Raw genomic sequence first — 23,387 nt, forward strand, 5'->3', positions numbered from 1 at the left:
GAGGTGCTGTGTCAGTGAGTCATTGCTTTGCTACAGGGACAAGGTGTCTGATGGGACTGGGATTGGAAATTGGAAGGAGGGAGAGAGACTGGGACTGGTTGCAATATTGCTAACCCCAAAGTTTCCAAAATCACAAGTCAGACCCCCAAAATCAAGATTTTTATATTTATTTTTTTAAGTTTGTATTGTGTTTTTGGTCTGCCACAACCGTAAGATCACCAAATACAGAAAGTCTGGCTCCCTGTGCTTTGCCGTTCTCCTGCGTGCCTGCCAACAGAGTTCTCTCAGGAACTGCATTACCACAGACTGAGCTCTTCAGGGCTGCAGACTAGTGGCTATAGAGAGGGCTCTGCAGGAAGTAATGCTAATTGAAGTATCATTAACAGATTCTATGATTCTAGAACTGCCAGCCTAACAGATCAAATATCATGCATCAGATATTCACATCCACGAGATTATTTTTAAAAGATTACATTGTGATTTGTTCTGCCTTATGATTTTTGAACTCCCCCTGCCCACTCACAGGGTGTGTATGAGATAGTTAATGTTGCCCACTCTCTCAAATGTCTTGGGTAAGGTGATTTTGGCCCTTGGAGCTCTCACCCTCACATTTGCCTGTCCTCTGCCAAGCAATTAATTTTCCCCCAATTCAAATCAGTTCTACCTCCCAGCCTCACTTCTGCTCCTTCTGCAGGTACAGGGCTTTTCTATCTCTCAGCAGGCCTGTGTTAGGCAGTTTCAGGGGATCTTTACCTCCTCAACTCTTTCCCAGGCTTGGTGTTGCAGGCAGTGGGGAAGAGCAAAGGAGCTGTCCCTGTTACTCACAGGGAAGAAGAGAATGGAGCTGTCCTGACCTGCTAGGCTCCCTCCTCTCCCTCCCTTCCTGTGAGACTGATGTGGGCTTTTGAAAGGAGGGGAAAGTGCTGCCTGCTTCCTGAAGCAGCTTTTATTCACTGTTCTTCCCCCTTTGACTAGCTGTTTTCCTCATTGCCCCACCTCCTGGGATTTCTCCCAGGCAGGGCTGAAATTTGCAAGAGAGCTGGAGCTTCTCCTGTCACTGGGCAACTGGCTCCAGCCCCTGCCAAAATCACAAGAATGTGCAACACTGTGGTTGGGCAGAGACTGGGACTAGGAACCAGCGCTGGGGAGACGGTGTCTGGAAGCTGGGGAGGGAAACAGGAGGACTGGGAGCCAGTTAGCTTTGGGGTAGGAACACTGAGATCAGACAAGGAGCTGGGGGAAAAACTGGCACTGGCTGGATGAGGGGACTGGGCCTAGGAACCAGTGTGGGAGGGAATAGAGGCAGTAGAGAGAAGAGCCTCATCTGACAAGCAGCAGGGAAAGAATTGGGACAAGAAGCCAGGGAGAAGTTGGGGATGGGGAAGTTTGGATGAGGAGTTTGGGGAGTCAGGCTAGGAGTGGGAGCCAGGTAGGTTGAGACAGATTGCGCAGGCAACCTTAAGTCTGGCATTTCCTAACTTTTGAATACTTGATTTTGCTATCTTAATAATAATTTTGTAACTTAGTTTTTTGTGCATAATAGATTTATGTTGTGTGAGACAGTTTTCAATGGACCCTTGAGTTATAGCTTGGTATTATGTTTCTGAAAGTCTATAGAATATCTATAGGTGAAACTCACCTTTGTCCGGAGAATCAGATAAACTCTGTGCACCACCTATGTCCTCAGACGTGGCTTAGTGTTGCACAGGTCTCGTGCTGGCCCTTTACACAGAGGTAAGCACACCTCAGAGGAATAACCTAAAATGCTGCTCTAGACCCACTAGCTCACTAACCATGCAAGGGGCTGGGGAAATCCCTGCAAAAATGAACTGGGGTCACATCTGTGCAGACTTTATGGTCATCAGCAAAAAATGAACCTGAGGACCTACCTCTCCCAATGTACAGCTTACTCCAAAAGATGAAACTAATATGGTTCTTGAAATTTCTATAAAAAGTTATAGAATTGAATAGAGAGGGATCTCATTTCTATAGATTTATTTTGGAACCATCCTACAGAATTCTGGAGCAAGGTGTAATTTTGCTCTTAAAATCCCTTGTTGTTAAGAGGGTATGTCTGCGCTGCAGTTAAAAACCTGTGGCTTGCCCGGGCCAGCTGACTGGGGCTCGTGGGGCTCAGGCTAAGGGGCTGTTTAATTGTGGTGTCACTGTTCAGGCTTGGGCTGTAGCCTGGGGTCTAGGACCCTGCAAGGTGGGAGGGTCCCAGAGCTTGGGCTGTAGCCTGAACGTCTACACCACAATTAAACAGCCCCTTAACCTGAGCCCCAGTCAGCAGGCATGGCCCAGCTGCGAGTGTCTAATTGCAGAGTAGACATTCCCAGAGAGATGTTGGACTGAATAGGCCATGAAGTCTGTAATAGTTTCATCCCTGTGCCTCTAACAGTAGTGCAAATTGTGGGACAGTATGGGGAGGGGGGGAATCTGGAACTTCCACTAGCCATGCTTAAGGCTGCAAGTCTTTCACGGAGGTCACGGAAGTAATGGATTCTATGACTTTCCGGGACCTCTGTGACTTCCACAGCTGCAGCGGCTGGTGCAGCTGACCCAATGGCTGCCCAAGCAGCTAGGGCGGCCGTGGGGCCAGCTGCACTGGCCACTGTTCTGGCGGCCCCAGGCAACTGGTCCTGGGCACTGGGAGCAGCAGCGGGGCTCCGGGCCACGCCCCTGCCTGGAGGGGCAGCGGGGCCCCGGGTGGCTCCCCACCCCTCAGCACCTAAGTTTTAGTTGGGTATTTTTAGTAAAAGTCACAGACAAGTCACTTTTACTAAAAATATCCATGACTAAATTGTAGCCTTAGCCATGCAGTAACCATTTGGTGAGTAGAGATCTTCAGGCCTCTTGATCCAATACTTTCCCTCAGCCTAAATACCCTTGTTAAAAAGAAAAGATCCCAAAACTATATCTATTTGCTGTTACAGCCTCTGAGAAGATTCCAGTTTCCATGTGAGCTAGAGAAGCTGTCTCATTCTCCTTCATCTTCAGGTTTGTGTTTAAAAATCATCCTCTTGGAGGCTTTTCCTGCTCTAAGTTTGTAGGGAGACAAGGATTTGGTCTACACTACAGGGTTAGGTCAACGTAAACTGCTTTGTGTTGACCTAGCTGTGGGAGTGTCTTCGTTTAAATTTGGCTCCCGTCAATATAAGTGCCTCTCTATGCTGATTTAGTAACACCACCTCGGTGAATAGTGTACAGTCACACTCAATGTAATAAAGTTAATGCAGTGTCAATATAGACACTGTGTTGCTTAAGTTGACTGTTACTGGCTTCCAGGAGTCATACCACAATGCCCCATGCTGACAATACAAGTGCTTCTGGTGAGGACATGCACTGTTGAGACAAGCAGCTAAATATGTGCACACTTAAATGATTTAATAACTGTGGTGGTTGTATGCTGATGTAAGTTAGGGTGACATAATTCTGTAGTGTAGACATGGCTATGGACTGAGTTTGAGTCTGGGAGCTAGGAATTCCTGAGTTCTAATCCAGACTGTAATAATGAAACAAGTGACTTTACAAGTCTGCCTCAGTTTCTCCATCCTGTATTGGGAATAATGATGCTTATGTCAACAACTCAAAGGAGTGTTATGTGGTCTGTTGTTATTTGCAAAGTGTTTTGAGGATGAAGGCTGAAATTTCTGAAGGAGGCTAAGGGAGTCAGGCACCCAGATCTCATTGAAATTCAATGAATATTGGACTGCTAATTGCCTTTGGCTGCTTTAAAATTCCCAGCTGAAAAGCCCACTATAAATGCCAATAATGATTATAATTTACTCCGCTGTGTTTTCACATTGGAGAATGTAATTATTTTTTCAAAGCCACTGATCTTTCTAACATGGAGACCTTAATTTATCTCTGCAGTTCATACTCTGAGGCCATCTGACATTAAAGTAATTGCTGCCATAGGAATTTTGCAAACTGTAAGTATAACAGTGAGGTGTGTTGACTATCACACTTCACCTTTAAGAGCTCAGTCCTGTTTCTGTTGAAATCAATAATAAAACTCCTGGTAAGCTGAATAGTGCAGAATGTGGGCCCTGTTTAAGGTCTGTCCTTGCTGGTGGTGAGATCAAGACTCAAAACTTTTCACATGTGTTGAAGATTTTGCGTGAATGATGACTAGAGATAGCTGATATTAACCACTCACCACAGGATAGCTCTGATTCTATCAGTACCCAACTGACTTCATGCAGGAGGAAATGCAATCAGGGTCTGAAAACACTTGCACAGGGAGAAACTATTTGATTAGAGGACTCTTTAATTTTGCAAATATAGGCATAATGAAATCCAATAGCTGGAAGATGAAGCTAGAAAAATTCAAACTGGAAATGAAGTGCAATTTTTTCAGTAACTAAATATTGGTTACCAAGAGATGTGATGGATTTTCCATCACGTGAAGTCTTTAAATTGAGATTGGATACCTGCCTAAAAAGGATGCTCTGGTTCAACCACAGAATTATGGGCTTTCACTGGGTGAAATTCTCTAGCCTGTGCTATGCAGGTGTTCAGACTAGATCAGGGTTCTCCAACTTTTGTACTGGTGACCCCTTTCACACAGCAAGCCTCTGAGCGCCACCCCACTTATGCATTAAAAACACTTTTAAATATATTTAACACCATTATAAATGCTGGAGGCAAACAGGATTTGGGGTGGAGGTTGACAGCTCATGACCTCCCATGTAGTAACCTCCCAACCTCCTGAGGGGTCCCGACCCCCAGTTTGAGAAACCCTGTACTAGATGATCATAATTTTCCCTTCTGGCTTTAAGAATTTGAGTGTAAATCTATGGAAGAGAGTTGAACTGAAACAGGAATGTTTGATCAGAAGTCCCTTGAGTATTAGGGAAGCTTGGATCCACATCTGGATCAGAACTTTGTAGTCCAGACCCATAACTACAAAATAACAAAGTTGCTTCTCACAACTACTATATATTTCCTACTCTGTATTTCTAAATACTGCAGAATCAACGGGGAAGGATCTTGTGGAGCTGTTGGTGGGTTTTGTTTTGTTTTGTTTTTTTGTTTTTTTGCTTTGCTTCAAAACAAGATTGAAATCCCAGTTGCTGAAATATGAGGGAGTCCCATTTGGTAACCACCTTTCCTGTTGAACTTGAGATGCAGAATACAGTATTACTGCAGCACTAGGAACTGGAAATCCCTTGATTTCTTTGTTCTGCCCTAATCAGCCTGAAATTTGTACTGAATGTGGGATAACTGGAGATGCACAGAGAGGGGAAAACAGGGATGGGAGAAACCAGAAAGGTTTTGGGGAAATCTCATACTTCTAGAAGTTTCACAAACAATTTAACATTTTAGAGCCTCATCCTGCGAGGTGCTGTGCATCCTCAACTCCCTTTGCATCTGAGTGTGCATAGCGTCTTGTAGGAAATACTTAGAACCTCACAGAGCTGAGATCCATATTTGTAAAACATCTCAGTACTACCCTTCTATCTGCCATAACTTCCTATAAGTTTTTGGGTTGTAGAACTCATGAATTTCTAACAGTTAGAATTACTGTATTTCTCCTGATTTCTTCCCTTTTGAGAAGAAATTATGACACTTGATCCACCCTAACTCTTGAGTTTCCTTTACCTGAACGAAGAATCCTTCTGTCTTGCCTTGTATCTCTGCACATGGTCCTTCATATTAAAAAGACTCTTCTTATGTTAATGCCTTGAATGGGATGGGTGAGACGCTACAGAAAGAAATGTATGAATGGTTTGCATTTAAGACACGCAGCCTTTGGGAAAGAGGACATCTCTTGGTCTGTCTCTGGGTTCAAGCAAAAGCCCACTGAAATCAATGGGAATCTATCTATCTTAGGAATGTACACAGCCTCCCATAACTATAGAAGCTGGGCACCTTCCATATAAAATCAATACCAATAGCTAAGTCCCTAGTGTACTTCCTAGAGTTTTGTTGACTTAAATGGACTTGGATCATATTCCCTGTTTGAAAGAGATTGGGCCAACAGAAACTTCAATATAGTTTAAAAAGCAGTTCATTCAGCTATAAAAAAGTGTAGTATTTCATCTTTTAAAACTCTTTTGATATATGGAATGCACCATTAGAACATACCAAAGCAATGGTCTCCAAACTATAAGCAAACTGCTATAAGGAAACCTTAATTATGTGTTGTAATTTAAAATGCAATGGAGAAAATGGCTATTTACCACAGTGACTATCTGAAATATAAAACTGGAGTATGACAGGGGTAGTCTACTATTTGCATATTAATAACACTTTTATTGTTCCATGATTATTTACAGACCCCAGATTCTAGGATAGATCATGAAGATTTACTCCAAAGGTAACAGTGAACTTTCACTGGTTAGCACTGGCAACTGCTATGATGTCAATTTACACAGCTGCACATGACAGGGATGAGGACCAGATTCTAAACTCGGAAGTACCCAATTTTCATCCCAGCCTCAAAATTGTCCTTGTGCCTGGGTGTACAAGAGCAGGGTGGAGATGCTTACTGAAAAATTAGAACCTGAGCCATTATGTCCCTAGTCATCCTTAGTTAGTAGCTATAGATTTTGCTTAAAGAGCATCTTTTAGCCCTGGATATCAGATGTTTTATAAATGTTGAGCAAGCCTCATAAAAACTATGATGAAGCCTGCGTATATAGTGGTATCATCCCCTGCTTACAGATGGGGAAAACAGAGAAGAGACTTGCCCAAAGTCATACAGGGAGCCATTAGTAGAGTGAAGAATAGAGTCCATGAGTCCTGATGCCTAGTCTCCTGCACTAACCTCGAGACCACATTCCATGGATGCTGGAATGATACCCAGTGCTCCTTGGCCATGTTTTATACTGTTGCATTACCACTCGTCAGGGTTGTTACATTTGAAGTAAAATAAGAGTCTGATCCTCAGTTGGTGCAAATCTATTTAGCTCCATTGCAGTCATTAGAGCTATGTCTGTTTACAGCAGCTGAAGTTCTGGCCCTAAGTAAACGTAGACTAAAATTTAAAAATTATACTTCTAACTATGCATATACAAACATACAAGACCACTCACTGGTGTGTGCCATTGCAGGGCCAAATGCATGAACCAAGCACTGAAATTGTTAGTTTCCATGCCTAAATGCAGCTACTTGCACACACACTATCTATGTAAATATTTAGCAGAGAAGTGCAAGTTAGATGGGAATAAGGTTGATAAGTTACAAGCAAATACCTTTGGGAACGAGTTGACAGTTACTATTTCCTTTACCTTTATGTTAAGCCCTGAAATTAGTGTTCTGTTGTGACTCAGCAACAGCGGGTGGCATTACTAAAATCTAGGGAAAATAGAGGCGACAGATCCCATTCTGCTGGGCGAGTGGTTTAGTGATTTTGTCAGCTGTTAAAAGAAACAGAGCTCTGAGCTCCGGCCTTCTTATGTTAAGAAGAAATCAGTACTGTGCTGTAACATGATTTTGATTTATGAGAAATGTGACAAATCAACTCAGGTTTTTCTTCTGTTTATAGCCCAGAAAGGACTCTCCTTCAGGCGAGCATGGGAACGCTATCAGGTGTGTCTTGCTGTGTTGTTCTCCACACTGAACTTTAGGCATATCCATTGCCAGGTATCATTAAAAGCATAGTTGGTCCTGCAGCTTTGCTAGGCTCATTAGAGAGGGTGCAGTACCAGTGCATAGCACAGCCATAAGTAGGGTGTCAGACTGATCTAGGAGAGGGCCACTCTGGAGGCAGAATGCAAATGCCCTGGAGTGCAAGGGAATCTCACAGAATAGCTCTCCAGTGACCTCTCCAGCTGACTTTTTGGATAGCACTGATTTGCTCTGGAGAGGGTTGTAGCCACCTCTCCTCGGGTGCAGAGAGGATCACCACAACATTGGGATTAGGGAGGGTACTCTTTCCATCTCCCCAAAATCTTCAAATGGGGCTATTTTTAATCTTGGAAATCCCTTCAGTGCTGGGGGAAGTTGGTTGCACATGTCCCCTGTAAATATCCTCTATTCCATATAATGTCCCATGGCAGCCTAAATCCAGCTCTGGTCACCGCAGCTGTTGCTAAAATTGGGAGATACCCAATATCCAGGCAGCACTAGGGGCTAGAACAAATAATTCCAACTTCATGCCACTATTTCAAAACTCGTAACACTGAGGAACAACATGACTGATAAGAGTGAAGGGTCCCTCATGTAGCATTTATAATACCTACCAAGAAGCCTGAGATCCTAGCAGTTTGTGGCTGATTTGATTCCATTAAGGGTGAAATGGCAGAGCAGTAGTTCCCAGGATCTTGGAATATCCTGACTGTGTGTGTTGTTCAGCTCTTGTTAGCAGGTTTAACCCCTCTGTACTGCATCAGCCACTTCCTCTCAAAACTAGCGGAGCAGCATCAGGAACCAAAGCTATGTAAGTTCTTTTTTTTTAGCTGAATAATGAATTTAGTGTTGGTGAAAGGTACAGGGCTGAAAGCCCCATGGGACTGAAGTCCTTTAACTGTACTCAGAACGTGTACAGCAAGGGCAGGACAAGCTTCCCTAACACCAAATCCTGCCAATGTGGCTCAACTTTCTCCTATCCTTAACAGGAGTGACATACAACTCTGTGGCCCAGGACCGGATTAACTCTCCTGTGGCTCAGGGCAAGGTGCAGGCTCTGGCTGGGAGGCACTTACCCCAGTGGGCTCCCAGCTGGCGGCGCAGCAGGGCTCAGCCTGCCTGCCTGCCTGTCATAGCTCCACGCCGCTCCCGGAAGCATCTGGCTGCTGGCATGTCTCTGCGCATCCCTGGGGAATAGGGGGACAGCATGTCTCCATGTGCTGCCCATGCCTGCAGGTACCACCCTTGCAGCTCCTGTGGGGACAGAGGTGGGGGCAGGGACAGTGTGCGGAGCCACCTCCACCCCACTCCAGGGGCTGCAGAGACATGCCAGCAGCCAGCCTTTCTGGGAACGGCATAGAGCCATGGCATGCAGGCAGCCTGCCTGAGCCCCCCTGCGCCACTGGACTTTTTGAGGCCCAGAGATTGCAATTGACTGGCAGAGGCTCAAGGATTGACAAGTTGATTGTGATTGACAGGTGGTTGACCACTGAATTTATATATAATTATGGATTTATTTTTGTGCGCCCGCCTTAGCTCAAGGCCCTGGGCTGCAGCTCCTAAAGCCGCTGCATTAATCTGGCCCTTCTGTGGCCCATTTAACACACCAGATCTTCTGATTTCAGAGCAGCCCTACCGTTTTGCATCAGCAAAACAATTTTGTGGGTTTGAATCGGGGTAAACAGATATCTATCAACTTGACTATGTCTTTGGATTTGTACTTAAGTCCCATGCTGTTCTGTTCAATGATTAAATCAGCCAAAGTGATCTTTAAAAATGACTTGACAATTTCTGCTTTCCTTTTGGGCAACAGAAGCATACTGGATCAAGCTAAAGAAATGGTGAAATGCATGAAAGAGAACCAGGTATGTTTAAAACACTCAGGACTTCAAAAAGCCTAACAATGAACACCAGCACTTTGGGGAGGGGGGTGAAAAGGGGAGGAAAGAAGCGAGAAAAAATAGTCAAATTTCAAAACATTTTGAACTTCAAAATGTTGATGAAATTTTGAAGTTCAAGATATTTTTGACCAGGTCTACTGAACACAAAACAAAGGGTCTGTTAGATATGGAAAATGCTGCCTTTAAAAAAAAAAAAATCCAAAAAACTGTGATTACTGAACTCCAGTGTTTCTATTAAAAACAAAATCAGACTTGCCATCCCAAAGAACCTACTGTTTGCTTCTGAAGATGTTTCTCCCTATTTGTCATGGTGTTCTAAATATTTTGTTAAAGTTAGTCCTAGTTTGCCTCCTGCTAATCAAGGATGCTGAATCCCTATGATGGCATGTGGCCTGCTTAGGAATCCTGCTGGAACATAATCGAACTAAGTATGTCTCTCCCATTTCCTCATAGCACCTTAGGGTGGAATTATCACAGACACCCACTAAGTCTGCTCTCACAAACATCAATGGTTGACTTCAATGAATGCAGCATTAGGCCAATGATGGATGCTCTGAAAATCCTATTCTGAAGCTTCATGAACTAATTTCCTTGTATCCTGCCCCATTGTTTGGGTCTAAACAGTTGGAGACCTGCGACTCAGTAAAAGGGTCTTGGCCTAACTGGGAAATGTGGTTGTTCAACTAAGTGTGTTGCTCACTCACTATTTTCTGTGCTGGGAGCCCATGGCGCTACATGGTCCTTGATGCTATGGGAGGGTGGCCCACAGGTGTTTGGGATTAGATTTAGCATAAAATTTGGTGAATTCGAATCTCTTGTGCAGCTGTTCTTGGGTATGTCTTGTGCAGCACAAGACAAATGTGGGTCGACAGGCCCCATACACCCATGTTCTTATGGCGTCTGCTTTGCTCACAAATGTTCAGCTGACTTGAACTCAGCTGATTCTGGTGGTTTTGGGTTTCTGCTAGAGGCGTCACTTAAACCCACAGGAAAGAGGGCTAACGGTTGGTGGGAGGGGAATGCCAGTGATGATCTGGGCTTTTACCTTCTTCCTAGCGCTATTGGTACACATGCACCAACTGCTTTCTCTTGTGCTCTTTCCTTTCAGATGATAGATTTCCAGAAAGACTGGAAGCTAATCACAGTTTTCTTTAGTGCTGAAAACCTCTGTTCTTCTTGTGCCTCCACCCATCAGGTAAGCTGCCCAGAGCGTGGTCTAAGTCTGAGCGAGGAATCCCAGCTCTGACTATGGGACCTTGGGATTATTACGAGCACTGACCTAAAACCTCGGCCATACTGGAACCTGAATCTAAGAGTTATTTATCCAGTCAGGAAATAAACATACCATAAGACTCAAAACAACTTGAGTTAAGAATATCATACCAGCTGCAGAGCAAGACTTACCCGCAGATGCTACTGGTGAATAATTTCAAATAATGAATGAGAAGAGAGTAATCTCTTTGCCCAGATACTACAGCAGTGGGAACTATGTAAGCACCAAATACATTCTGTGAGCAGAAGAGGCATAAATTAAGTTATTCATTATGAATTTCTTGTCCACCTCAGTCCAGTACTCACTGAAGGAAAAATGCTACTCACTGAATCTCCAACAGCACCTGTCAGGTTCCTTCCCCACTCTGAACTCTGGGGTACAGATGTGGGGACCCACATGAAAGACCCTCTAAGCTTATTTTTACCAGCTTAGGTTAAAACTTTCCCAAGGCACAAGATCCACCTTGTCCTTGATTGCTACCATCACCAAGTGATTTAAACAAACATTCAGGAAGGGCCACTTGGAACCCTACCTCCCCCCAAAATATCCCCTCAAGCCCTTATACTCCCTTTCCTGGGGAGGCTTGAGAATAATATCATAACCAATTGGTTACAAAGTGAGCACAGATCAACCCCCCTGGGTCTTTAGGACACTGAAAAACAATCAGGTTCTTAAAAGAAGTTTATTTAAAAAAAAGATAAAAAGAATCATCTCTGTAAAATCAGGATGGAAGATAACTTTATAGGGTAACAAGAAGATTACAAACACAGAGGATTTCCTCTCTAGGCAAAACTTTAAAGTTACAGAAACAGGGATAAACCTCCCACTTAGCACAGAGAAAATTCACAAGCTAAAACAAAAGATAATCTAATGCATTTCTTTGCTGTTACTTACTATTTCTGCAATACTAGATGCTTAGTCCAGATATGGCTTAGGAAGATGTATTTACCTTGCCCTGGTTCCTTTGCTGAGTCCAAGAGAACAAAACAAAACACAAACAAAAACCTTCCCCCACTGATTTGAAAGTATCTTCTCCCCTTATTGGTCCTTTTGGTCAGGTGCTCACCAGGTTATTTGAGCTTCTTAACCCTTTACAGGTAAAAGAGGAATTAACCCTTTACAGGGTAAAGAGGGATTTTATGCTACCCTTAGATATATGTTTATGACAGCACCTCCTAGAGCACTGCTGTTTTCCTTAAAGATCTCCCATCTTGTCCAACTCAACCTAGGCTGTGAGAGCTGACAAGATTGCAGACCTAGATGGTACAGCTGAAGTTGATTGGTACATCCAATCATTTGCTTTGAGCAGCCAGCGTCCCAAGTCAGATTCTCATGTCTTGTGTGACTTAGGGTATGTCTACACTGCAGCAGGGAGTGCATCTCCCAGCCCAGGTAGACAGAAGTGCACTAGCTCTGCTTGAGCTAGCATGCTAAAAATAGCTGTGTGAATTTTGTGGCACAGGCTAACCATTTAAATATGTACTCCTGTTGGCCTTGTGGGATAAGGGTTAAGGTTTGGTCTCAGGTGAACAGCAGAAAAGGAACAAAAAAAAAAGTCTCTTTAAATGCGTAATATTTTTCTTTGCCCCTCATTTTTCACAGGGCCACAATGTTACCTCCTTGCTTCTCTTTTTGATGTTTCTATTCTATGTGGGTTCTGATACCACCCTCATGTTCATAGTATCTGAGCATCGTCTAGTAGCACTTTAAGCGATGTGACAATTCACTGCTAACATCAGCTGTGTCTTCATCATCCTGCCGAGGAGTTTCACCATTTTGGGGCACTCTGTCCACTGCAGTTTTACATTGAAGCATTTATGTTTTGTACTAACCACTAAGCACCTTCCCGCTTGCACAGCAAATTCAGCTAGGGTCAAATTCAAACTGGTGGGGTGAGCGAGTGGCAGATTCTCCCTCCTCTGGTGTCACTTGTGTCCTTGCTGAACCACCCCGGCTATCGAGAACTCTTATCTCTGGCTCATAAAGTTTCTTTGAAAAAGCAATTTCTCTGTGCCTTTGGTGCATCAAGTTGTATTAAATTGTCTGTCTGTTTTTTGTTTGTTTTCTGTTTTTTTAAAAAATCCTATGAAATGATAAAGCCTGAACCATCTTCTCTTCCCCCAAGGCTTTAATCAACCCTCTATAAATTACTCTATTCAAGGAGTAGAGAGGAGAACGATCTATAAATTCTAGAGAGGCAGTAACACAAAAGGAAAGGAGGAATCATTGAAGAGGGTTAAGAGGGCATAATAAGGAGTGAGCTGAAAAGGGGAAATTTAACCATGAGGTCAATTAGACTCAATGGAACAGGTGCTAAGAAAAGTCACAGAAGCGCTTTTGCCAGAGGTGGCCAAGAGTGAATTGGATGAGGCATTTAAGAGGTTAAAATAGAAGCAATCCCCATGCTACACAAGGAGTGGATGATCTGTGACTGGAGTGTGTCTTCCCGCAAAGAAGACAATATCTGTATGAAGATCATTTTCTGTTAGTAATGGCTTTATTGAGGTAATCTGCTCTAAGGATGACATAATAGGTCTCTTCCATTTCAGAGTCTTTAGATGAAAAAAACTCTCTTTGAGGCTGTGATTTTATGTTTAAATTGTCTAATCATACCCAGTTAAATCATATTATTGAATCCTAGATTCCTCTTGGCTTAGGTGCTGGATAAAGCCGAATCCACAATGTGACTATTACCAGTAGCATCTCTGGTACATTAGCTAAATGAATGGAGCCCATCACTTCTGAGAAACATGTGACTTTTGCTTTTTCTGATGGTCTTGATTGTGGCTTGAATTGTCTTTTTTCCAGCTCTGTGCCATGAGCACATGCATGTTTCCACACAATCCATTCTAAACTATTTCTCTCTTAACAGGAGAATTGCTCACTGGACAGCATGGAAAGACTTACCAGAGTCTTGGACTTCTTGTATCAAAAAGTAAGATCTCTTCACCAGGTTTAAGCCACTTATTGTACCTGACTCATTTGCCAGGTTACCCCAGATTCCCTGACTGAGGTACGTGTATAGCTGCAAATCTTCTGGGTTGGATTTTTAAAAGTGCCTCAGTCACTTAAGAGCACACGTCTCCTTGAATTTAATGGGATTTGTGCTTCTAAGTCAGTCACTTTTGAAAATCCAACCTTTTGTCAGCAAATGTTTTATTCACATACACTTTGTATATATCACTATTTTAAAATATCTTTTCATCTATAAAGTGACAACTAGATGTTTGGGTGTCCAGCTAAGGCCTATGCACCACTTAAGTCCTGTTTTGACATCTTAATTGGTGCGTTAACCTTGTGATCTCTCTGCACAGGAGTCAATTTCATTCCTGTTGAGCCAGGCAGTACATGAAAATATTACATGTTTATTTGTTGATTAAAATACAGGGTTCTTGGGGACTAGTCAAACAATCAGACTAACTAACACACAAGATGTCAATCCTCTAGCAATGACTGGTGCAGACCAAAGACAGGCATCATTCATTTTAAAAAATCATGTTGAGTTTTTTCCCTTTTCCTTTTTTGTCTTAAAACCTCAGTGTAAGTCATTTTCTGCTTGTCCATCCACTGCTCCAGGCAAATCATTATTTCAGTGAAATGTGCTGCACCTAGACCATACGGCTTTATTAACACAACTAGCATTTATGAGTGTAACCCTCCTGCCCCTCTGAGTTGGCAGCAACAAGGGCCGGGTTCAGTATCCAGGGGTTCCGTTTCAATAACACAATACCAAACCAGCTCGAGCCCCCACCCAGTGACCTGGGAAAATCTTACACACACCCCTAGGTGCCTCAAAGAGGCAATGTTTCCCCTCTCGCAAGCACAGAGTCCTCGGGTAGCAGAAAGTTTAATTAATGAGATGAACAACAAGCAGTAAAATTGGGAAAAACCTAACTAGAGTCCTACCAAACCGTGAGCAAAGACCCACCCAGGAAATTGGGCTGTGTCCTTTTCCCGGGCTCTTGAGTCCAGCAACCCCAATCACCACAGTCCCAAAAGTCCCACAATCCAAAAGTCTCTGTCCTGGTCAGTGCAGCCCAAAGTTCGAGAGTCTATCTGCCGAGGTCCCTCCCCCAGCCTGGGAGAAGGGACCTTACGTGTCCGGGCCAATGCCCTGCCTCTCCATGGGTTCTGCTTCCTCCTTCTCCACGAACTGCTCTGCATTACCAGCCACATCTCACTCTGCTCCTCCTCAGCCTCCTCACAAACTGCTCCGCTCCACCAGCTGCTCTGCTCACCAGCTGTCCGTGAGCTGCTCCATGGTCCCTGCAAGTGCTCGGCTCCGCTCGCCTGGGGCCGATCACCACTGTCCACAGCTACTCCGCTCTGCAGCCACTCTGCTCCACCAGTCCGTGATCCGCTCCAGCCGCCCACAAACTGCTCCTCTCCGCAGCTGCTCTGTTCCACAGTATAGCTTCAGGCTCCCCCACTAGTTAGCACAGCACACAGTGCTCACTCAGTAATTTCAGCTCTTAGTGATTTCAGCTCATAGTAGGGGAGCCCAGTGCAGTGCACCATTAGCCCAAAGTGAGTTCAGTTCAGTAACCTGTATCTACATTCTTAACGGAATAAAAAATCAACTCTGACATTCCACAGTGAGAGGGTGGAACTGGTGCTTCTGGCTCCACAAGGAGACTGCACCACAGGCACAGATACTGTCCCAGCCTCTCTCAATTCACTGGGTTTGGAACCATGTCCCTGTCTAGCAAGTACCGACCCAACTGAGTTGGTCATTTCTGTCACAAAGCAGTCCCACAGCTCGGCAACCTGGGATGGGTAGGCGTGCCTATGCAAAAACATATCTGAAATTCTTTCCACCAGATGTCAGGGTAGAGCCATCCTGACTCTGCTTACATGAGTATATATCAATGGTAAAACAGAACCTTTCTATGTTTACGTTATCTAGATAAGGTATTTGTATACCCATCAAGAATTGTTTTTTCTCTAACTAAGGTCAATACATATGCAAAAAGGTCTCTACATATGCAAAAACTATTACTCTTCGAATGTATGGGCCAAACTCTGAGCCTTTTAATAACTTTTTACTCAATCTCACTCCACAGGTCAGCTATCACCAGCTTCAGTGAGAATTTTGCCTAATCCTATTGGCTCATAGACTCAAACTCATAGTCGAAGGGACCAATATGATCATCTAGTCTGACCTCCTGCAGCAAGGCAGGCCACAGAACCCCACCCATCCACTTTACACAAACCCTAACCCATGACGAGTGATTGAATCCTCTAAATTGTGGTTGAAGACCTCAAGCTGCGAGACTCCCCAGCAAGCGACCCATCCCCACGCTGCAGAGGAAGGCGAAAAACCTCAGGGCCTCAATCCCATCCACTCAACTCGCTGAGGAAATTCCTCCTGACCCATGGCATTCATTAAACCCTGAGCATGTGGCAAGACTTACCAGCCAGCACCCAGGAAAGAATTCTCTGCAGTAACTCAGTTCCCATCCCATCCAACACCTCACAGACATTGAGCAGACTTATCTGCTGATAATCCAAGATCAATTGCCCAAATAAACTTCCATCATATCACCCCTCCATATACTTATCAAGCTTAGTCTTAGCCAGATAAGTCTTTTGCCCCCACTACTTCCCTCGGAAGGCTGTTCAGCACTTCACTCCCCTAATGGTAGAAACTGCGTCTATTCAAGTCTAAACTTCCTAATGTCCAGTTTGTACCCATTCGTCCTTGTGCCTACATTAGTACTAAACTTAATAATTCCTCTCCTCCTAACGTAATCCCCCTAATATATTTATATAGAGCAAGCATATCCCACCCGCAGCTTCTTTTGGCCAGGCTAAACAAGCCAAGCTCTTTGAGTCTCCTTTCATAAGGCAGGTTTCCATTCCTCGGATCATCCTAGTAGCCCGTCTCTGAACCTTCCATTTGAATTCATCCTTCTTAAACATGGGACACCAGAACTGCACAATAATTCCAGGTGGGGCTCCACCACGCCTTATATAACGGTACTAACACCTCCTATCCGCTGGAAATCCATCGCTGATGCATCCTAAACCGATTTGCTTTTAACGGCATATCACATTGCGGCTCATAGCCCACTCTATCAACCTACCCCAAGGTCTTCTCCTCCTCTGTGCTTCCAACTGATGCGTCCCCAATGTATATCTAAAATTCTTATATTAATCCTAAGTGCAGTACCTTGCATCTTTCACTATTATATTTCATCCTATTATATCCAGTTTACAAGGTGGTCCAGATCTTCTGATAGTATCCGGTCCTTTCTTGTTAGCAATACCCCAGCTTTGTGTCACGCGCAATTTATTAGCACATTCCCTCTCTTGCCAAGTCAGTAATAAAAAGGTTAAATAAGATTGGTCCCAAAACCGATCCTTGAGGGACTCCACTAGTAACCTCCTCCAGCCTGACAGTTCACCTTCAGTACGACCCACTGGAGTCTCCCTTTAACCAGTTCCTTATCCACCTTACAACTTTCATATCATCCCATCTTTCAATTTAACTAACATTCCCCATGCGGAACAGTGTCAAACCCTTACTGAAACGAGGTAAATTAAGCTACGCATTTCCTTTGTCTAAGTAATCCGTCACCTTCTCAAAGAAGGCGATCAGGTTGGTTTGGCATGATCTACCTTTAGTATATCCCATGTTGCAATTCGTCCCAATTACCATTGACCTCAATGTCCTTAACTACTTTCTCCCTTAAAATTTTTTCCAAGACCTTACATACTACAGACGTCAAGCTAACAGGCCTATAGTTACCCGGATCACATTTTTTCCCTTTCTTAAAAAGGCTCATTATCATCAATCTCTTTCCTTCCCTTCTTAAGTTTCTGTTCATGTCACTCATGCTCATAACAATGAGATCTTTATGCACATCCATTAGGAAAGCTACATCTTGATTTGGGAGAGAGGAGGTATGAAAGATTAATAGGCCAGTGTAATAAGGAACATATCACCTCTAGGCCTTGCATACTTATCTATCTAAATGATAGTTCACCTGTTTGATTTCAGTCTAGATCAGTAATAAATGACAGCTGTCATCACCTGGTGGTCTTTCAGTGATATATGTAAAATGAGCTAATTGGCCACAGTTCACAACTTGTCTTCTCAAACTAATGTTACCCTGACTGGCAGTCACAGGAGGAGGGCCAAGGACTGAATCAGCCATGTCTGAAATCACTGATTCTTTGAGAGGGTCCCTCCTGGTCAGGGGTGAAGTACATTGATAAGGCAGTTCGGAGGAAACTGTACCAGTTCTGTGAATAAGTAGAAATCTTCCCAGGCAATAAGAGTACTATTTTAAAAATGAATAAAAAAACTCTAATTGCAAATTCTGCATGTTCATTTTCTACCTCTGTTGCTGTAGGTCCCCAAAGCCTTTGTAAACCTGGTGGATTCCACTGAGTTCAGAATCTTCTATCTTTCACACAGTGATCAGAATAAAATCAGGTAAAGAGACGTTCTTTGAACTATGTACGGGCCATGATCTCCCTTTAGTGTTCCTGATAGTGTACTGTATTCCCCTCTCCCCCTCTCCCCAAAACATGGCAAGAATGCTTACATATTGACTGCATTGTATGTACTAGGGTCTTGTGAGCAGTGCATTTAAAGTTTTTTCAGATGCCTTTAGTACCTAGAAAAATGAAATTCAGCACATTAACATTCAATGTTTTTCCCACAGAAAAGTTCTCATTAATGGCAAATAAATTCTAGATCCCAGAAGCCATGAATCTCTGAAAGACTCTAAGATTCTAGAAGCCACAATGTTCAAAGAGGAATATTCTTTGGATTATAATATTTTATAAACAGCCATAACTACTTATATAGCCATCTTGAAGCACTTCACAAGCTTGCATAGGAGACATTCCACCCATCAGTGAAATGTTCCATGCCAAAGGAGCATTGGCAATTACATAACAGCTTAGCAATGCTACACTGAAGTTTAGGTCAAGAACAAAGCTATTTAAGTCAAGAAGAGAAAGATCTCTTCTCCAATAGAGATTGCAAGGGGAGATTAAGAAAGCAAAATCTGATGATCAGCATTTGAATTTGGCCAGTACACCAGGGTCTACCCCTCTACTCTTGTAAAAAGTGCAGTGTGATCTTTAATAACTTCAGGACATCAGTTTTACATTTCACTCAAAAGATGAAGTAAATAGCCATTGCATAGAAATAGGTAGGTAGAAAGGCCAGATGTGCCTGCTTTAGCCACCAATGAGACTTCATTGAGTTATGGGTTGAATTTGGCTCAGTGTTTACCAGAAGTTCACAAATGACAATTCGTGTAGTATAATGTATGGTGTGAGAATAATGGCACAGCTTGAGGGCTGCTACCACAATATTAAGGCAATAGTTCCTATGCAAAGTATTGCAAGAGTTCAGTTCGCTAATGAGACGGGAAATGGAAATGTTTGAAAGCAAATGCTAAATTATCTGCAGCAGCTAATTCAAGTACGAGAGTGATGCCCACTTGACAGACCCTGAACTAAACCAAGCCTGGTGTATTTTGCCAGCTGAATAGGTTCAAAAGTCAAGAAGCCGTCCAAAACAATGGACATGGAAACCAATATAATTCTGGGATAAAGCGGAAAAGCAATGTGTCCCATGTGATTTCTGGTCTTTGTCAATATGCAGCCTTCTGCAATGATGCTTACTGGGCCTTCAAACATATTCTGACACATGACTGTCAGTGGCATATTAGAGTTCCAGCCATGTCCCCATCAAGCAAAAATTGTTACCTGAAAGTAATCTGAAAGTATTGGGGTTTTTTGGTTTTGGTTTTTCATTCTGCAGTAATGCATCCAGGGCGCCATGTAACTGTGTTGACGAAGACACCAAACTTGATGACATCATATTGAGATGGTCCTACCAGGTATGGCTTTTTCCATATTTCTTGTTCTAAGTTGGTAAAGGTAGACTGCTACGCTCATGTTCAAGGTTAGGGAGATGAGGGGTTATCTGTCTAATACAAATGTCAACAGAGCGATGATTATGGGGTAACATATTCTGGCATCAGTAGCATGTGAAAGTAACATAATAGTATAATTAAGCAATCTCCGCACCTCTTGTAGATGCTAATGATTTTATAGCTCGTAGTAACATAGGATTTGCCATATCTAATTAGAGCAGTGGTCCTTCTAGTCCAGTATCTTATCTCTGGTACTGACAAATGTCAGATGATTTAGAAGCTGGAAACTTCCTATATTACAAGTGGCTGAATGTGCTACTGTCTTGTATCTGTAATTCCTTCTACAAGCTGCAGGAAACCAGTTTTTATTCTTAAGCGTGAAATTTGATTACCTTCCTTAGCTGCTTTAAGAAAATAGTGTTAATTCAATGCAATTCTCTCAGAGCCACAGGGAAATTTCTAACTGTGGCATAAAATATTTTAATTGAATTACTACCTTTGTCTTTGGTTACATCATTTGATTATTGTGGTTTATTAGGGACGGAGATGACCTTAAATTCATTTAAGACATGGATAAACTGAACTGTGGTCTCTCCAGCATACTGTTAAATGGTTGTTATCTGTCATTCAGAGTGATTTGGAAAAGCTGCTGAATTCTGGGAGGTATGATGTGAGGGACGACTTCACCATTGTTCTGCAGCCTTTCCTCCAAGAAATAAATCTGCCTCATAGAATGGTGAGTGAACATCAACCATTCTCCTCCTTTCTAGGTCACCTTTGGTGACAACGACAGAAATATTCAGCTGGTCCTTTCATAGAATCATAGAATACTAGGGTTGGAAGAGACCTCAGGGGGTAATCTAGTCCAATCCCCTGCTCAAAGGAGGACCAACACCAACTAAATCATCCCAGCCAGGGCTTTGTCAAGCCAGGCCTTAAAAACCTCTACGGATGGAGATTCCACAACCTCCCTAGGCTATCAAATCCCCACCCCCCTCTCTTCTCTTCTGCAGACTAAATAACTCCAGTTCCCTCAGCCTCTACTCGTAAGTCATATCCCCAGCCCCCTAATCATTTTCGTTGCCCTCCACTGGATTCTTTCCTATTTGTTCACATCCCTTCTGTTGTGGGGGGACCAAAACTGGACACAATACTCCAGGTATGGCCTCACTAGTGCCAAATAGAGGGGACTAATCACTTCCCTTGATCTGCTGGCAATGCTCCTACTAATACAGCCCAATATGCCGTTTGCCTTCTGGGCAACAAGGGCACACTTCTGATTCATATCCAGCTTCTTGTCCACTGTAAATCCCAGGTCCTTTTCTGCAGAACTGCTGCTTAGCGAGTTGGTCTCCAGCCTATAGCGGTGCATGGGATTCTTCCTTCCTAAGTGCAGGACTCTGCACTTGTCCTTGTTGAACCTCATCAGATTTTTTTTTGGCTCAATCTTCAATTTGTCTAGGTCACTCTGGACTGTATCCCTACCCTCCATCATATCTATCTCTCTCCCCCAGCTTAGTGTCGTCTGTGAACTTGTTGAGAGTGCAATTAATCCCATCATCCAGATCATAAAGATGTTGAACAAAACTGGCCCCAAGACCGACCCCTGGGGCACTTTGCTTGATACTGGCTGCCAACTAGACATTGAGCTGTTGATTACTACCCACTGAGCCCAACAATCTAGCCAACTTTCTATCCACTTTATAGTCCATTCATCCAATCCATACTTCTTTAACTTGCTGACAAAAATACTGTCGGAGACTGTACCAAAAGCTTTGCTAAAGTCAAGATATATCACATCCACTGTTTTCTCCATATCCACAGAGCCAGTTATCTCATCATAGAAGGCAATCAGGTTAGTCAGACATGACTTGCCCTTGGTGAATCCATGTTGACTGTTCCTGATCAACTTCCTCTCCTCCAAGTGCTTCAAAATGGATTCCTTGAGGACCTGCTCCATGATTTTGCCAGGGACTGAAGTGAGGCTGACTGGTCTCTAGTTCCCCAGGATCTCTTTCTTCCCTTTTAAAAATATGGGCACTATATTTGCTTTTTTCCAGTTGTCCAGGACCTCCTTCCGATCACCATGAATTTTCAGAGATAATGGTCAATGACTCTGTAATCACATCAGCCAACTCCCTCAGCACCCTTGGATGCATTAGATGTGGATCCAGGGACTTGTGCATGTCTAGCTTTTCTAAATAGTCCCTAACCTGTTCTTTCACCAGTGGGGGCTGCTCACCTCCTCCCTATACTGTGTTGCACAGTGCAGCAGTCTGGGAACCCCCAACTCTCTAAGCCCACCTTGCCTCAGTGGCTACTGCCAGTCATTGTCCAGCTCCCTTTCCCTGGGGCAGACTGCAGTCTGTAATTGCCTCTCATCACAGGCAAAGGGGTTGAACCAGCTGAGGATAGACGACCTTATTAATCCGCATCAGAATTAGTCTCTCCATGACTTTGTAGGTATCACACAGCAGAGACACTGGTTGGTAGCCCTTGGCGCCTGCCAGTGATTTCCTTGGCTCTACACTGAATTTCTGGGAGGCTGCAATCCTGAGTCCAATGATCAGAAACTGAAGCAGCCAACTTTTGATGATTTGGCCTGAGGTGAGAGACAAACTCATTGTGGATGTTATCTGGACCAGGAGTTGATGTACAGTCTGGTCATGCTCTTGATTGGTAAAAGCAGCCATTGAGTTCATATCCACTCCCAGAGACTGCCATCTCTCAGCAACCATCATTTTAACTGCACAGCTGAAGGCTTTCTCTCAGTTAGGAGCTCTGTCATTGGCCATCAGCTGGGATGCAATGGAGTTTTCTGTGATTGGCTATTCTCTTTTGTCCAGATTATAATCTCCATCCAGTCTTTTAATAATTTGCCAGGCTTTTGACCACAATGCATGAAGTTCAGTTTGGAAACAGTTTCTTTCTATTGCTATTGTCTGGTTTGATCTAGAAGGTGAAAAAGTTCTCTACTTTTATAACCTCGTGTGTGTTCTTGAGGGATTTAAATTTCTGATATAATCTGACTGCATCAGATAACCATCTAGGAATAACTAGTTGACGGAATGCCTGAAGTGTAGATTTCATTGCAGCAGATAGAAGTTTATTGCAGAAAGGTTAATAATAGGGAGACTGTGGAATCCCTGTCTTTGTAGATTTTTTTAAGAATAGATTAAACAAACACCTGTCAGGGAAGGCCTAGATATATTTAGTCCTGCCTCCGTTTGGGAAGGATAGACTTACTAGATGACCTCTTGAGGTCCCTTCCAACTCTACATTTTTATGATTCTGCCACTGGAATTTGTGGTCTATTGCTGTCTAATTTTTAAATTTTCAGTCATTTTCAGTTCTTTGATGCACATGATTTTAAGACTTACACTATGACAGCAGGGGCTTTCAGCTACTAGCTGTTTTTAAATGTAAAGCTATATTGCTCTTGGTTTCTTTAGCTGCCTAGACCCGCAGGATATTGTGCATGGGCTACTAAAATCTTTCAAACACTGTGGCTTTTACTTGAAAAATATTGTTCTATATGTTCTATCAAAAGGTCACAATCAAGTTCTTTAGGCCAGTGCTTTTAAAATTCCCTTAAACATCAGCTTAGAGAAATAGCTCTTTTTTCCAAACCAGGCTCTGTTAATCCTATTAGCATATTCTTCCTCAACCTGCACATGTGACTCTCGCTATCACTACTTGCTTTGCAGTTACTCTGATCTTCCTGCTATATCGTGG

General features: G+C 43.3%; 1 protein-coding gene across 1 annotated transcript in view; it reads left to right on the forward strand.

Moving 5' to 3' along the window:
* PLB1 (phospholipase B1) overlaps positions 1–23,387 on the forward strand; it is a 126,075-nt gene that overhangs the window by 10,536 nt on the left and 92,152 nt on the right. Inside the window, exons 3-13 of the mRNA XM_032790231.1 lie at positions 2,937–3,000; positions 3,877–3,935; positions 6,285–6,325; positions 7,496–7,539; positions 8,305–8,389; positions 9,392–9,443; positions 10,588–10,674; positions 13,625–13,687; positions 18,111–18,193; positions 19,550–19,616; positions 20,284–20,388. Coding sequence (XP_032646122.1) covers positions 2,937–3,000; positions 3,877–3,935; positions 6,285–6,325; positions 7,496–7,539; positions 8,305–8,389; positions 9,392–9,443; positions 10,588–10,674; positions 13,625–13,687; positions 18,111–18,193; positions 19,550–19,616; positions 20,284–20,388 — 750 coding nt within the window. The remainder of the gene's footprint in view (positions 1–2,936; positions 3,001–3,876; positions 3,936–6,284; positions 6,326–7,495; positions 7,540–8,304; positions 8,390–9,391; positions 9,444–10,587; positions 10,675–13,624; positions 13,688–18,110; positions 18,194–19,549; positions 19,617–20,283; positions 20,389–23,387) is intronic.

Source organism: Chelonoidis abingdonii, chromosome 3 (genome assembly GCF_003597395.2).
Source record: "Chelonoidis abingdonii isolate Lonesome George chromosome 3, CheloAbing_2.0, whole genome shotgun sequence".
Taxonomy (NCBI): domain Eukaryota; kingdom Metazoa; phylum Chordata; order Testudines; family Testudinidae; genus Chelonoidis; species Chelonoidis abingdonii.